General features: G+C 42.4%; 1 protein-coding gene across 4 annotated transcripts in view; it reads left to right on the forward strand.

Annotated features, from left to right (window-relative positions):
• LOC148883837 (MAM domain-containing glycosylphosphatidylinositol anchor protein 2) overlaps nt 1-16,005 on the forward strand; it is a 121,243-nt gene that overhangs the window by 87,242 nt on the left and 17,996 nt on the right. For all 4 annotated transcript variants that reach the window (XM_089021476.1, XM_089021478.1, XM_089021477.1 and 1 more), the window contains one exon: nt 2,390-2,567. In XM_089021476.1, the coding sequence (XP_088877602.1) occupies nt 2,390-2,567 (178 nt within the window). The remainder of the gene's footprint in view (nt 1-2,389; nt 2,568-16,005) is intronic.

Raw genomic sequence — 16,005 nt, forward strand, 5'->3', positions numbered from 1 at the left:
AGAGAAAAAAAAACCAAGTCCAACGCGGCATCAGATGATGTTAAATCAATAGGACACAGTTCAGCGGAAATGCGACGTGAACAGACGCTGAAATTGAATGCCGCTGGATAAAAACGAGGGTGCAAAAGCCATACATAAAAAAAAATGAAAAACAGCCTATAGTGGCATGTTTGAATGCCGACAGTGACATTGCAGATTTCCATTCCCAGAGTTAAGTCACCCCGGTGACGAACTTCAAGCAACCTTTGATTCTGTTATCTAGCTGAAGCTCCAGCTATCAACAAAGCATCCGAATGGGCTCATGTATCTAAGCAATCCGGAAAAAAGTCTTGGCTAAGAAAATCTGCGCCAGTCCTAAGAGACTACGCAAGGCCGGGAAATCATCCCCGGGGAGCCACCGCTACTTCACATCAAGGGGGAGTCTGTTGAGGTTGGTTGAGACATCTGATAAAAGCAGAAGAATAGCAGATCTCATCTGGCTTCAGCTTCCCCTTGGGACAAGTTGGAATGCCGAGGAAAAAGGACGCTTGGGTTACCTCACACATGTCTCCCGCCGAACCATTACATTGCGATAAATGGCCCACAGATGTGTTGCTCAGCCAGAGATCGTCTTTGAGTCATTTTTTCGCCTGGAATTGGAACTGCTGTAATTTGCCAATTGCATTGACATGTAAACAGAGCAGACCATGCGCCATATGATCTGATTTGCCTGATATATGATCAATATTCTGATATCCTAAATGTAGTATTTTAAATGCTTGAAAAAAAATACAGCTTCAGCTGTGATTAAAGCTTTGTATTAACTTGTTCATTGCCATTTTTTATTTCCCGAAATTGTTCCAGTTTTGGTTTTTATCAACAGTCGAGAGGAAACCATCACTACAATGTGGCCCGCGGCAAAAAAGGACTTTGACACCCCTGACATAGAGAATGTAAAGTGAGCTTACATCAGTTGAGTGGTATTTGTATTTGGCGTCGCTGGATGAACATTTCAAAGGACATTCTTCTCGTGCATTTAAGTCCAGCCAATATGCATCCCTTTCAAAAATCCTAGGCAGGATGTTCCCCCGCGTCTCCCAATTAACCTCGTCTTTGCGCGTTTGTAGTGACGCGTCAACGTTAAATGCTACACAACTAAAACAATTTTCCCTGTGTAAGCCGTCAACAGCTCACTCCCTCTCATTAGCCACGTTTACTTTCAAAGCAGCTTATGAGCCTTTTGAATTCAGAGTCGGCTTTCAAGCCCATCGGCAAGGATGGAGTCGCATCGACTTGATTGCGAACCCTCCCTAAAGGTAAACCTGCAGTCACTGCCTTTAAGGATGCCGGATGGATGGAACTGAAGGATTTCCATACATCCCATGGCTAAGCTCTGGCTTCCCCTGTAAGGTTCACAGAGGCACACAAAATCAAAAAAGAGTTTGCCGCAGCGGTGGCCGTGGGGGTTATGCGAGTTAGCGAGGTACGTTTTATCCTTGAGAATAAGCTTTCATGGGATGGGCGGCACCACAAAAAAAAGGCAAACACGACTCCTGCATCCCAAACAGAAGCAAGACACGCATGCCCTTCTCAGTCCCGATTGCAAATCCAATGAAATAGCGGCGCATGTGCACAGGAGAGAACGCTCCGAGTGAAGTAATTACTTGGAGTCTGGAGGATGCAACGCCATTATATGCTCTTCATTACAACAAGTTTTGCGAGGAAATAGACACAGCCAATCGCACACAACTCACACTTGTTGTCGACCTTTAAGAGAAAACTGACCACTGTGCCCCCCTGCCCATCTCAGCACGATGGTGGACAGAGCTTTCAGCTGCTCTGCCCCCACTTCCTCCCAACATTCGTAACATCGATTCTATTCCCACCTTCAAATCCCACCTCAAAACCCACCTATTTAAAATAGCATTTTCCGTGTTCTGCTCTATCTCTTGTTTCTATTTATAATTGTATTTTATTTATTGTATTCTATTTATAATAGTATTTTATTTATTATTGTATCTATGCTTGTCTGTGACAGTGAAGGTTCTTTGAGAGCTTTGAAAGGCGCTTGAAATAAAATGTATTATTATTATTATAACTCAAGACGGTAGATACAAGTAACCATATCGAAGCTCATTGACTTGATATTTTCGAAGAAAATGTCAACAACTTTGTCCCTGGAGGTACAGCGGACAGTTTTGTGGTCACCAAACGTGACTCAAATGATACCAGCTGCTGTCATCCAGCATATAAGGTGCAATTTTAATGAATGGACTGTTTTAAAACAATTACATTCAGGAATGGCAGTGAATGAGTTAAAAAGAAAAAAAAATCTTGCAACACACCCTAGTTGAATTCCACATGTATTTTTTTCTTCTAATTCTTAAAATGTTGCCATTTATCTCCAAAGATGGGACAGCAGCGATGGTGGGAGCAAGAGATTCCCGTAGACTGGACGATCAACAAAGGAGAGCTCATCACCCATAACCTGACGGAGCTCATCAAGCCAGAGTCTTATGAAGTGCGCCTCACCCCCATCACCCGTTTCGGCGAGGGCGATTCCACAGTGAGGATCGTCACCTACAGTGGTAAGGACTCGTTTTTGATTTGCGGAGATGACAGTAAAGTCCGTAAAATGGCGTAAGATCAGTTTTTCCTGTCATGTTATTCAGCGACTCATCAAAAGTTCACCCTGGCATGAGGCCGTGCCACATTCATCATGCCGGGGATGCCACAGATTATGTATGATATGCAAAGGAAAAAGGGGTGTGGATGTGGGGAGCGGGGGTGAACTCATTCAAGTAATTTCAATTGCATCCAACACCATCCGTCGCTGGAAGTCAGCTGGAAATCAGCTTGCTTTGCTCCTTTTGCCCGTTTGAGCAAAATGAATGTTGATCAAGCGACTCATCGCCTTCTTTCGCCGTGACCTTTATTGCCTGAGTCAGGTCGGCTTTCTTTGAGCAAGCTCTCGGGAGCACTCGGATGTACCGCGTGAGTCAAACGTTTAGTTTGGGTCAAAAGGAGCAAACAGATCAGCATGTGACTCGTTTGCTGTTACTCGACTTCAAGTGACATTTTTTGGGGGGGGAGGGAGATGCTTTAACCCTCATTATGTAAAAAAAAATACGGTAAATTCAAGACTATAAGCCGCTACTTTTTTCCCCAAACGTTCAACCCTGCGGTTTATTCAGTGATGCGGCCATTTTATGTAATTTTTCTAATGGCCGCCAGGGGCGCTCGAGTACAAAAGGTAAGATTAAGACCGGTGGGATGTATGCGTCGAGGAAGACTGCAACTTCTCGTCTTGTGCATAAATTAAATTAGTGTGAACATACCGTCATCATGGAAAATGCAAAAAGAAAGACGTATGACGAATGTTTCAAGCTAAAATCAATAGAGCGGTCCGATAAAGAAGGAAACAGAGCTGCTGCACGTAAACTTGGCATAAACTAATCGATGGTGAGACGCTGCAAACGCGACAGTGACTGCGAGAGAGAGACTGAGGGAGTGTGTGATGACGTCTATATGACACTGCTTCATTCCGACACTGAGGACCGACTTCGATGGCATCAGTTAGAAAGAGGAAGATGAATAATAATAATAATAATAATAATAATAATAATTGTCCGGTTAAAACTTCGTTTGTCTTTCCTGGTTCGCGCATTGTCTGGAGTTCACTTGATAAAAATATCAGCAAGTACAATAGATGGTGGACAAACATCTACTTTATTCTAATGAGGCAGAGAAAGCACTTCTCCTCTCGGTGGGACGAAGACATGAGCACAAGAGCACAAAAAAGCAAAGAGTAAGCAAGAAAGCAAAAGAGAACGAGCTCCCGCTCCTACAAGTTTTAAACGTAGAGTGGCGATCTGTTGTCCAATCAGTTGCGAACAAGTCGACCTTTCCCGTCCAATCGGTCACGAGCAATTCAGTGTTGGGCGGGTCTTAGATTGAAGTTGGAGCCGCTGCTTTTTTCCTTCCACGGCTATTGAACTAATAAGACTGATAGTTTTATTTAACTAAATTAGACTGAAATTAAACGTGCACAATTCATAATATATACTAAGCTAAACATGAAAAAACATATGTTTACTAATATAAACATGAAATAACGTAATATGTTTACTAATGTGCATAAACACTCTATCATTCCCTCCTGTTGTACATTTAAACATCAGTTCATACATTTCCAAAAGATTTCATGCATGCACGTCATACTAATTGCACAGGGAACCATTCTAATCTCATCTATCCAACGTCTAATATTATTTAACTTACCATGGAGAAGGCGAAAAACCTCTATCACAATTTTGCTGCTGTGATTATATAACCTCTCCATTTTTTGGGGGTTTTTAATGAGGAAAACTCCTTCTCGGCTCTCCGTTTTCTTTTTTTGCTTTTGTTCTTTGGAGCAACCACTCTCTGGCCATGGTGTACTATCCCTAGCTACAACACTGGGTCCCCTTCACGCATTTGTTGATACAAAACCTTTGCGTAATTCACCTGAGAATTAGTTATCATATTCATTAGCATTGTTCTTAAGCATGGAATAATACAACCAATGACTAAGAAAATAAGTACAATCACAATTGCGAATGGGATAAACAGTCTGAGCAAAGTCTTATACCAAGAGCCCCCAAAGAGCCCGTCAAAGATCCACGGTTGATCAGGCCGGTGATCCTTGGCCATGGCATCTCTGAGATCCCTGACAACAGACAGAGCATCAGTCATGTTTATGGAATTCGCTTCTTCGGGTATGTACGTACAACAAGTATCACCCACCATAGCACAGACGCCCCCTTGTGGCGCGGTCAAAAGGTCCAAAACCATTCTATTTTGCAGCACCATTTGTCTAATTGCTGCAATTTCAGTGTTTTGCATTTCATCTACTTCCAAACTGGCGTTTACAAACACTTGAAACCTGTAGTCAATTGTTTCAATTCGTAGCATGTTTTTAGCTACTCCAATTTGTGGAAAAAGAGCTAACATTACCTTACTTCCCGTGCTATGGTGTTTGAATTGTTCTGGAACATCAGTTCCCCAGATCGAATCGTGGGGCTTAAACGACACTCTTCTTTTCACATGATGGTGTGCTGGACGACTGGTAATGATGAAAGTATTGTCAGTCACAGTAACAGGTGCGCACATACCGTAGGCTTTCGGAGGAATAAAAGAATATACTTTCCATCCACATAACCACCAAAGATGTGAAGATACAGGTAAAATGGTGACATTGGTGTTTAACGGTAGCACGTATAAACATCTATTCTCATCTATAAAACCTAGATTTTGACCTGTACCGTACATTGCAACGCATACTGGTAATCGCAATCCGCTCTCGGTCATAACCTGATTTTCAGTTTCCAAAATGGTATCCAAACTTGGAACAATCTCTCCTCTCGAAGCATTGCGAAGAACTGGAAAATGTTGATCAGGTTTATGCGAAGATATTAACATATACGCAGCTCGAGCCATTTTATCTCCAAATACCTTTGAATGCACTCTTTGTTGCGTTACACAATGTGGCATAAAAGAACAAACAAAGCAATTACTTTTCCTATTTTGTTTAGCAATTAATGTAGCATAACGATACCACGTGTTTGATAACAACGGATTCCAGTCATGTTTTTCTCCTGCAAATGGTTGATATAATGCGTCCATGACATCTGAATTTTGGGCTTTTTTGTCAGGTGTTTCCATCCAGGCTGTCGGTTTGATGTGTGGTTTGCGCTGGAAAGGCGATGTCACGACTGGTGTTGTCAAAGATGACAACATGCATATAGTTACAGGAAAACCAGTGTGATGTTCACGAAAATCAGGACAGAGTCTCAAGTCCATGCATCCCGCAACCTTGTGGGTTACGATAACGAGTTGGATATCTGTCATTGTGCCAGTTCCAGTTCCTAACCAGTTCCCTTGAGTTATCTTTCTGACAATTCGTTTTGCTTCTTGGGCACAGCTATTTTGAACCCATTTTGTTTTGGGCTCAGAATGGACCACAACTGAGTCCCAACCAGTGGTCCAAGTCTTCTCTGACTTGATACGAGCGTACCAAGGACCATGAGGGTAATCACTTCCCGTTTGTCGTGCTTCGTTCCTGAGGATGCTAAGAGGAAATGAGATGATTCCTGCATCTTGTAGTGGCAAGCAGGCTACAGGATGTGCCATGCTAGGGCACTTTTCTGTCATCGTTGGTTGCAATGGTGGAGTTTGGCAGGCTGATGGAATGGGAGGCTTTACGTGCGTCATCTGGATTGCCTCCACTAATTCATACAGCAAGATGATGTGGACCAAACCCATGGCTATTGAGTGGTTTGGCTCCGTCTCTCTTCCACCTGCTCCGGATCTGGTTGGTGAACGATTTTGCAGTGGCTTTGATGCACCCAGGTGGACCTCTCGGCGATTTTGATGGCAGTTGGCGTTGTTATCAGCACGGTGAATGGCCCCTCCGACTTTGGTGCAGACCTTGATCAGCGCCTTCGGGGAGCCCAGCAGCCTCTCTGTTCCTGCAAAGGGAACACAGGACTGCGGCAGTACATGTGCTGTGGACCTCTTTGTTGTTGTACAACATTTCACACAACCATTTTGCCAACAAAGCACCTGGATCTGATTCATTTTCTTGCCAGGGCACACCTTCCCATAATGGGAGGATGAAAGGTCTGCCATGCAAGATCTCAAAAGGCGTTAAGCCATTATTAGTGGGTGTTATTCTCATATATAATTTAACCAAAAACAGACATTCAGGCCAAGGTTTGCCTGTTGCCTCCATGGTTTTTCTGAGTCGATTTTTTATTGTGCCATTCGTTCTTTCAACCAATCCTGCACTCTGTGGATGATATGCACAGTGGTTTTTTAATTTAATACCTAAATGTTCAGAAATTTTGGTGATTACGTCATTAACAAAATGTGGTCCATTATCACTCCAAATTATTCTTGGTATGCCATGTTCTGGAATAATATGTTTGCATAATGCTTTTGCAACGGATAATGCATCGGATTTCTTTGAAGGCACAATTTCCACCCATTTGGTGAATGAATCAATTAACACCAAACAGTATTTATAAGAATTACTTGTGCTTAGTTCAATGAAATCCATGTGGACCACTTCAAAGGGGTGTGACCCTTGTGGAAATGTTCCTCTTTTTGGTCGCATGTTACCTTGTGGATTGTGTTTACAGCAAATCAAACAACTCCGACAAAAGTTTTTTGCATATGAATTGAAACCTCTGCTTAAATGGAATACTTTCCCTGCTATAAACACCATGCCCCCTGTTGATATATGTGAACTACCATGGCTCAATCGAGCCACCATAGGGAACATGTTTCTTGGTAAACATGGTTTGTTGTCTATTTTATACAACTCATCAACGAGCTTAGCACCATCGGCAAGCCACAAATCTTTTTCGGACTTTGTAGCTAACGCTTGCATGTCCTTTAAAACTTGTGTAGGCACTAATTCACGCATTTCTTGATTGACCAAATTGAAAGTAGTCTGAGCGGCGTTCTTCGCTGCTGTGTCCGCTCTGGCATTGCCTGAGCTAATTCTGTCTTTAGCTCTCGTGTGCGCTGCACATTTGCATACAGCTACACTTTTCGGAAGGAGGATAGCTTTCAATAAGCCTCTCAATAAATCTGCATGTTCGACAGATTTTCCGTTCGATGTAGTCATTCCTCTGCGGTTCCACTGAGCTGCAAAGCAGTGAAGTGTGGAAAACGCATATTGACTGTCCGTAAAAATCGTCACCGTTCTCCCTTCCGCCCATTTACACGCTTCAGTCAATGCAACAATTTCTGCTGCTTGTGCTGAATACGTGTTTGGTAATGAGCCATCAGCAACAATTTCAACATCGGTCACAACAGCATAGCCTACCCTGTTAGCCCCTGCGTCTGACCTAGACGCAGAGCCATCAACGTACAGGTAGATGCTGTCAGGTAAAGGTATGTCTTTTAAGTCTGGTCGTGGTTTGCAGTTCTCATTTATTCTGTCAACGCATGAATGTGGTTCTCCGTCCACAGGTAGAGGTATAAGTGTCGCTGGGTTAATGCTATTGCACCTCTCAACAGTTATATGTGGTTGTTCCAGCAGGGTTGTCATGATAGACAAATGTCGTGCTGGTGACAAGAAGGTCATTTTTGTGCCTGTAATCAATAAGTCAACTGAGTGTGGTACCATCAGCGTTGTGGGATGAAAAAGTACTAGTTCAGCTGACGACTGAACTGCCAACGCTGCGGCACACACTGCTCTAACACATGCTGGAAGAGCTGCAGCTACTGGATCCAGTCTTTTAGAATAGAATGCAACTGGTCTCAGCTTTTGTCCATGCTTTTGTAACAGGACTGAAGTCATGTATTTGTCTTTGCAGTCAACTGTTTGAACAAAAGGTTTGTCATAGTCAGGTAAAGCTAAGACGCTAGTGTTTGCTATCAAATTTTTTAATTCTGTAAATGCTTTACTGCCCTCTTCGGTCCACTGAATAGAGTCTTTCAGTGCCATTTCGTCTTGGTATATAAGTGTCAATAATGGTTGGGTAACTTGTGCATAATGCGGAATCCAAGTTCTGCAATAATTGCACAGTCCCAAAAACGTCATCATCTGTTTTTTCGTCTTAGGTCGAGGAACCTGCAAAATTGTCTGTTTTCTCTTAGTTGTCAACTCTCTTCCCTTTCTTGACAAAAGATGTCCTAAGAAAACTACTTCTTGTTGACAGAACTGCAATTTATCCAAAGAAGCTTTGTTACCTGTATTCGCTAAATACTGGAACAAAGCTATTGATACAGTCTTGTTCTCATCTTCAGTCGGTGAGGCTATTAAGATGTCGTCAACATACAAAAGAATCTGAGAAGATTCAGGATGTTTAAAATCAGCAATACACGAAGACATTTCCTGTGAAAAAATTGTAGGACTATCTGTAAACCCTTGTGGTAATCTTGTATATGTATATTTTTTCCCATTAAATGTAAATCCGAACCAATGACGTGAATTTTTGTGTAACGGAATGGAGAAAAAGGCATTGCTCAAATCAATCACTGTAAACCATTTTTTGTCAGGTTTTAAACTGTTCAATAATGTGTGCGGGTCTGGCACACACGGAGCACGTGATTGTATGGATTTATTTACCTGTCGTAAATCATGCACCATTCTCCAAACTCCAGATTCCACTTTTTTAACAGGAAATATCGGTGTATTACATTCACAAGTTGGGTCTTCAATCAAAATACCAGCTTTCACCATATCCCGTATTACAGGGGTGATGCCAATAATAGCGTCCTGTTTTAATGGATATTGTTTAAGTCTTGGTCGATAAGTCGTTTTAGGCAATACTTCAACTGGTTTCGCTGTTTTAAGTAAGCCCACATCAGTTTTTCCCGATGACCAAAGGGTGGCAGGGACGTCTGGAAAGTCCTCCGCCCCTAAAGTGGCCATCAGTCATAATTCTAATGAATCGACCTTTACTGGGTCCCCCATAGCGTCAACTACGAAGGACTCCAGAAAATTCACTTTTTTGGGTTTATACCCTTCTTCTGTTGGTATTAAAGCTATTTGCAATTTTTGTAACAGGTCTCTCCCCAACAAATTTATAGGACACTCTCCACTCAAGACCATAGTGACCTTGTATGGACTTAGTCCCTCATCTAAAATTTTTATTGGTTTAGAAATCGGTAACAATGTCACTTTCCCATCTGCAGATACCACAGAAATTTGTTGTCGACTCGGAGTGACACCTGGAATGGTGTCTCTTAACACTGATCTGCATGCACCACTATCGCAAAGAAATTTGACATCCTTTTTCCCGATTTTTAGCCAATAATAAGGTTTTTCGTTTTCCGGTAAGGTTAAGGCAAACACATTAGTCAAATCCAAGATTTCAACTGGTTTTATTGGTTCCCATTCCTCACTGTTGTGACTGTTGTCATCAGTGTTGAAATGGGGTTCCTCGCGTCAATCTGAATGTTTTGTTTTATGTCCTTCACCATATCGCGTATTATATGGTGGAGGTCTGTAAGATTTCCCATGTTTCCTTTTCGGTATAGGTTTCTTTTTGCAGTGGCGAGCCATATGCCCTACACTGCCACAACTGTAGCATCGATCATTGTGCGGCATCCGTCTCTTCATCCGATCCTGGTATAACACGTTCTCCATTATGTTACCCATGGTAGATGCCATCACATGTTCCATCGGCGAATCTGCACCATTTCCCCACTTTTTTCTCACCACTTCTTGGGCGTGTATTGCCCATTCCATGAGATCAACCAACCTTCCAGTCCGGTGTTGGACATAATGTTTGCGAATGAAATCTCCAATTTCCGGTGTCAAATTCTGCAAAAATGTTTGCTTGAATTGGTTGACATATATAGAATTCTCATCAGCAGATTCAGGAATACAGCAGTGGTTTCGAAAAACATTTTCCAAGCGTCCCCGAAAAATGTTAATATCTTCCCCACGTAACTGTCTACAATTCTGAATCAAGCCAAAGTTTGGTGTTTTCTTCCATAACGTTCGGATGTTTTCACAAACCAATCTTCGTTGGGTTGACGCTTCCTCGTACGTCATATTTGTTCCCATCGATGTTTTCCCAGTAAAGTCACCTTTCACCCGATTCCAATGGTGTCCCAAGCATCTCCTGAAAACCTTAAGTGTTTCTTGTCCATTCAACTGATAAGAAGCACATAATTCCTCAAAATTCTCAGTCCAACTTTCTGCATTTTCAACAACATTACCTAGTCCTTTACACGCCTCTGCAACATCACTGTCGCCCCATGGCCGATAAACCAAGATAGTTTGATCATGTATGCTTGAAGAATTAGGATTTGCTACCTGAATGAGTGGCAAAGCGTCACAGTCGCTTCCATTATTCATTTCAATTCCATTCAACTCTTCAAACGGATACAATTGTCCAGAACAATTTGCTTTGCTCCTCGTACGAGAAGAGACACAATCAGCGGCAATCTGATTTGCCATCTCAGGTTGTAATCCTCGTATTCCTCCAGTAGGGGTCATAAGCGCTCCATTCTGCTGGTCTGCCCAACAGACATTTGGAGTCATCACCTGGGGGGCCCACGCAGGGGGGCCCACCCGCCCCACAGGGGTTGAACAAATGGCGTCCTCCCCCTTCTTCAGCTCCGCGGAGGAGGAGGGGGGTCGTGGCGCCTCGACGGGGCAGCCCCCCGCCTCTCCCCCTCGCCTCCCTGGGGATTGAAACAATGGCTGCTTCCCATTTTCCACCAACTTTACATTGGGACGTGCAACAGACGAAGCCACAGTTTCATCGTCAGAGCTCACTTTGGAAGACATTGCAACTATCGCTTTCTCCTCTTTTTTCATCCGTTTGGCTTCCATTTCTCTCTCTCTGATTTTTGCTTGCGCAATCCAAGCTTCGCAGGCAATTATCTCGGCACGTATCTTTCCAAGAGATTTTTTCATCGCGGATGCTTCTTGAAGTTTCAATAGAAACAAAACTTCCTTCAGAGGCTGGAGTTGTAAAGAACCAGAGAACGTACTACAGTCCATCCATTTCTTGCAATAAAGTTCGCTACCTGGGAACTTTTTGGACATAAACTCTACGTCCCTATGAATTGGGGTCTTTTTAGAAAAAATAGCACCCATTTTCACGATTGCAACAACAAATTCCTTCTTCAACTATCACAAGAAAGGAAGCACACCTCGCGATGTTGATTCAAACCCAAGAACAAAGGGCGTGATTCGCGCCAATCCTCAGCCAGGATGCGCGTTCACGCACACACACAAGGAATGCTCTTACGCGCACACACACACACACCAACGGCTCAAATGACTTCGCCCCCACCCTTTCTTCTCTCCGAGACAAAGAACTTTCTCTCTGCCACGATGCTAGCATAGACAAACCAAGTTAAGAATGTATTTTTGATCTTATTTCTTTCCTCTCGACTCAGTACAATAGCAGCTGCCCTAAAACACTTCCGCTCTACAGACTAAAAGCGGTCCACCACACAAACTGAATCCCAGCTATCACCACCTTGTGAACAATATTCTTTCGCTGGAAAACTTCCGATTCACATTTCGGCGTGTGGATATTGCGTGCACCTTAATATGCACTCCTCCACCGGCACACGTATTCTCATTTGGCCACCTTGCCTAACGAAAATCGCTTCACACCGGTCCGTACATGAGTCAAGTGGAAAAGAGACTCTCTGGCCAGGAGGTCTCACAATGCATTCAAACAATGGCTGCTAGCTAGCGCGCTACTTACTTAGTGAACTTTTGAATGTTGCCGTGTAGTCCTTCAGCCAGAACGCGAGGAGCCCAACTGCCACCAGAAAGTTGTGATTCTTCCTGTCTCTCGCGTGGAGGATTTTCCGCGAACAGGCTTTAGTGAAGAACGAAAAAAAAAACTTCGTTTCTTCCGTAGGTTGCCCCAATCAAAGCGCAGATTTGACGCGCATCTCAATGCGGGCCTCCCGTCGAAAAATCATAAAACGGGTCAATCGCCAAGAGCTTCTTTAGCTCCCGTCTCGCTTTGACTGGTCACCCAGGTTGTGGTCCTCGAGCAAAGGCTGGTCGACGTAGCACGGGTTTTTCGGCACCAATTAATGTCCGGTTAAAACTTCGTTTGTCTTTCCTGGTTCGCGCATTGTCTGGAGTTCACTTGATAAAAATATCAGCAAGTACAATAGATGGTGGACAAACATCTACTTTATTCTAATGAGGCAGAGAAAGCACTTCTCCTCTCGGTGGGACGAAGACATGAGCACAAGAGCACAAAAAAGCAAAGAGTAAGCAAGAAAGCAAAAGAGAACGAGCTCCCGCTCCTACAAGTTTTAAACGTAGAGTGGCGATCTGTTGTCCAATCAGTTGCGAACAAGTCGACCTTTCCCGTCCAATCGGTCACGAGCAATTCAGTGTTGGGCGGGTCTTAGATTGAAGTTGGAGCCGCTGCTTTTTTCCTTCCACGGCTATTGAACTAATAAGACTGATAGTTTTATTTAACTAAATTAGACTGAAATTAAACGTGCACAATTCATAATATATACTAAGCTAAACATGAAAAAACATATGTTTACTAATATAAACATGAAATAACGTAATATGTTTACTAATGTGCATAAACACTCTATCAATAATAATAATAATAATAATACATTTTATTTCAAGCACCTTTCAAAGGACACTTTACAGTCACAGACAAGCATAGATACAATAAAAAATAAATAAAAAGTTAGCGGACACCCGGGTAGACAACTCTGAAAAGTTGCCTGCCCGGCCCTAAAGTTGCCTGCCCCATTTTTCACAACCTGAAACACAATAACACGACTAATCACAATAAAAAACACAAAAAAAAACATTGTTGGGAAGTATAAAGGATTTTTTTTAAATTATGGAAGTACCTACCACAAATGCTCCCTTGCTTAATTTATGGTAAATATCCCTTGCTGAAGATTTTGCTCCAGTTGTCGTTTGTCGTCATTGTGCACAATGCAATGTTTGCGAACTGCCAAACGAACGATTTCTTCAAAACAGTTTTCGAACTGTTTTGAAGAAAAGGAAAGGAGATCCAGTGCTTTAGTCAATATGAAAAATGGAAACGGATCAAATTGACCCCTTAACATAATATGAGGGTTAATAGAGGCATAAATTAGAAAATAATGTGGAAAAAAAAAATACGTAATTTAATTAAATGTAGTGGAAAAAATGCTTTTGTGTGAGACTTATGGGAAAATTTGCATTTCTGTTAGATCTTAAAATTCATTCACTTGCCCATCGCACACATCAAATAAAACCACACAGATTGAGGTTTGTCAAACGCGGGTGTGCGAGGGACGCCGCTGTCGTTGTCAGCCGAACTCGAGGAGATTGAACGCATTCAAGGAAGAATTGAGGCTAATTAGGATGGATCAGAAGGAGAACGCGAGTAAGAGCCCAGTTAGGAGGAAACAAAGGTTTCTTCTTTTATTTATAAAGTGACGAAGAGAAGGAAGAAGAAGAAGAGCCTTGCCCTTATGTGCGAATCGCCTGGCCGACGAGAGACCGGACTAATTATCACTCAAGGGCTTCTTCTGTTCTCCCACGCATGGTGTGGCGTCACGGGCTAATGTAGGTCTGAGATGAATGCGCTCTTCTCGCTCAACTCGTCCCGCAAGACGTGCCGATTGACACGGAGAAGATAGTCTGGGGAATCTTCTGCTTATTGTCATTCACGCAAACATACGTTTTTTTGTTTTGTTTTTGTCATTGCTGTTGCTTTAGGGAAAAACAGAGATTGGATTGGATATGCCTTTATTAGTCTCACAGTGGATGGCGTTTGTATTTCGCTACTGTGATCCCCGTATATGCAATATATATATACATATGTGCTATCTTCATGGGCCGGCATTAAATATACATTAATATCTTTCTTTTTTTCAGAATTCACTGTGTAGAAATGGAACCAATATTTACATTTGGTCGACTTGCGCAAAGCTCATAACTGCACTGTTTTGAACCGCACAAACCTTTTTTTGTAGCGTGTGTTGGTTTTCACGTCACATTTTGCTTCATTTATTTGTTTTTTTGTTCTGGAAGGATCATCACCTTACAAGACCCGAACTACATGACGCACCGTCCATATTTTGGAGTGCCGCCGTGTCGATTCGGCTTCAACAAGCTCATTGAAAGCTTTTTGGGAAGGGAAAAAGAAAAGTAGTTACGGCGTCCCCAGCTGGAGGTTTGATGGATGGCTGTGTCACCATTGCACAATGACTAACTCAGCACCTGCTCAGACGACATCCTGGAAGGAGGAGTACATATTCAAACCGTTTGTTTACACTGGGGCGACTGCAGAACAGGGCTACAGAAGCTCAGCATCATGTGCTCAGAAATACCGCAGCAGGGTTTGTGTTGAGTGAAGGAGGGGTGCACCGATCTCCGTCAAAACCCTTGATAATCAAAACATAGGAAACATATACTGTATTTTCCGGTGTATAAGGTGCATTGAATCGTGTATTGCCAAACTTTTTCCATATACTGTATAAGGCGCACCGCACTATAAGGTGCACCTTCAATGAATGAAAACGGTCTTCCAAATATAATACAGTCGTACCTCGGTTCTCAACCATAATGCATTACAGAATCTGTTCGAAAACCGATTTGTTCGAAAACCGAGACAGCACTTCTCATTATAATCAATGTACATTTTTTAATCTGTTCCAAGTCTAGAAAAGTTTGCACCTTATTCACTGGAAAATACGGTAATCTAAAAAACAGAGAATGTAATAACGTAAGAAACAAGTTAGTGAAACGGCATCAATCCTTTTTCGGTTCTGAAGCCCATCATAGAAGACCTGTGAAGTTGTATAAATTACCATATTTTGTCATGTATTAGGTGCATCCAAAAGCCTTGATTTTCTTCAAAAGATCACCCTGCTCCTTATACTGAGGTGCGACTAATATGTGGAATATTGAGCCACAACAGGTCTTGCAACTACTGTAATAATCACCGACTACAATAACCGCCTCTACAGAAGTAGTAGTGCGTAACCCCAGCCTCTACTGTAGCACATTTCTTATAAGGTGGTGTGCCTTATGTTTAGAAAACTTTTATATATTTATATATTATATTTGGAAAGCTGTTTTCATTTATTAAAGGTGCACTTATAGATGGAAAAAGTTTGAAAATCCACCATTCATGCAACTTACTGTATACTTCCAATTTATACTCCATAAACTCACCCAACTAATTATCACCATTTGTTTGGGTTAAGGTCAATGCAATGATTCATTTTTTGACTGCAACCACTTGAGCTCACACAACGCTAAATTAAAAGCACATATACCACCAAATACCCCCTGCATGCTGCTGATTCAGTGGTCACTGTGTGATGTCTTTATGAGCGACTGTGCACATTCTTTGAACAAGTTGATTCTCTGAATCGCAATTGCTGTCTCATGGAAAGCTTTTTGTTTGTCATTTTTGCTCCCGGCCAGCCAAATAGCCGTATTTGATTCACTAATTGCGCACTGGAGGTCCATTGTGTGCTCCAAGAGAGCACGATTGTCTCAATGCAGTCCTA

Source organism: Hippocampus bargibanti, linkage group LG19 (genome assembly GCF_051943395.1).
Source record: "Hippocampus bargibanti isolate YZ-2025 linkage group LG19, ASM5194339v1, whole genome shotgun sequence".
Classification (NCBI taxonomy): domain Eukaryota; kingdom Metazoa; phylum Chordata; class Actinopteri; order Syngnathiformes; family Syngnathidae; genus Hippocampus; species Hippocampus bargibanti.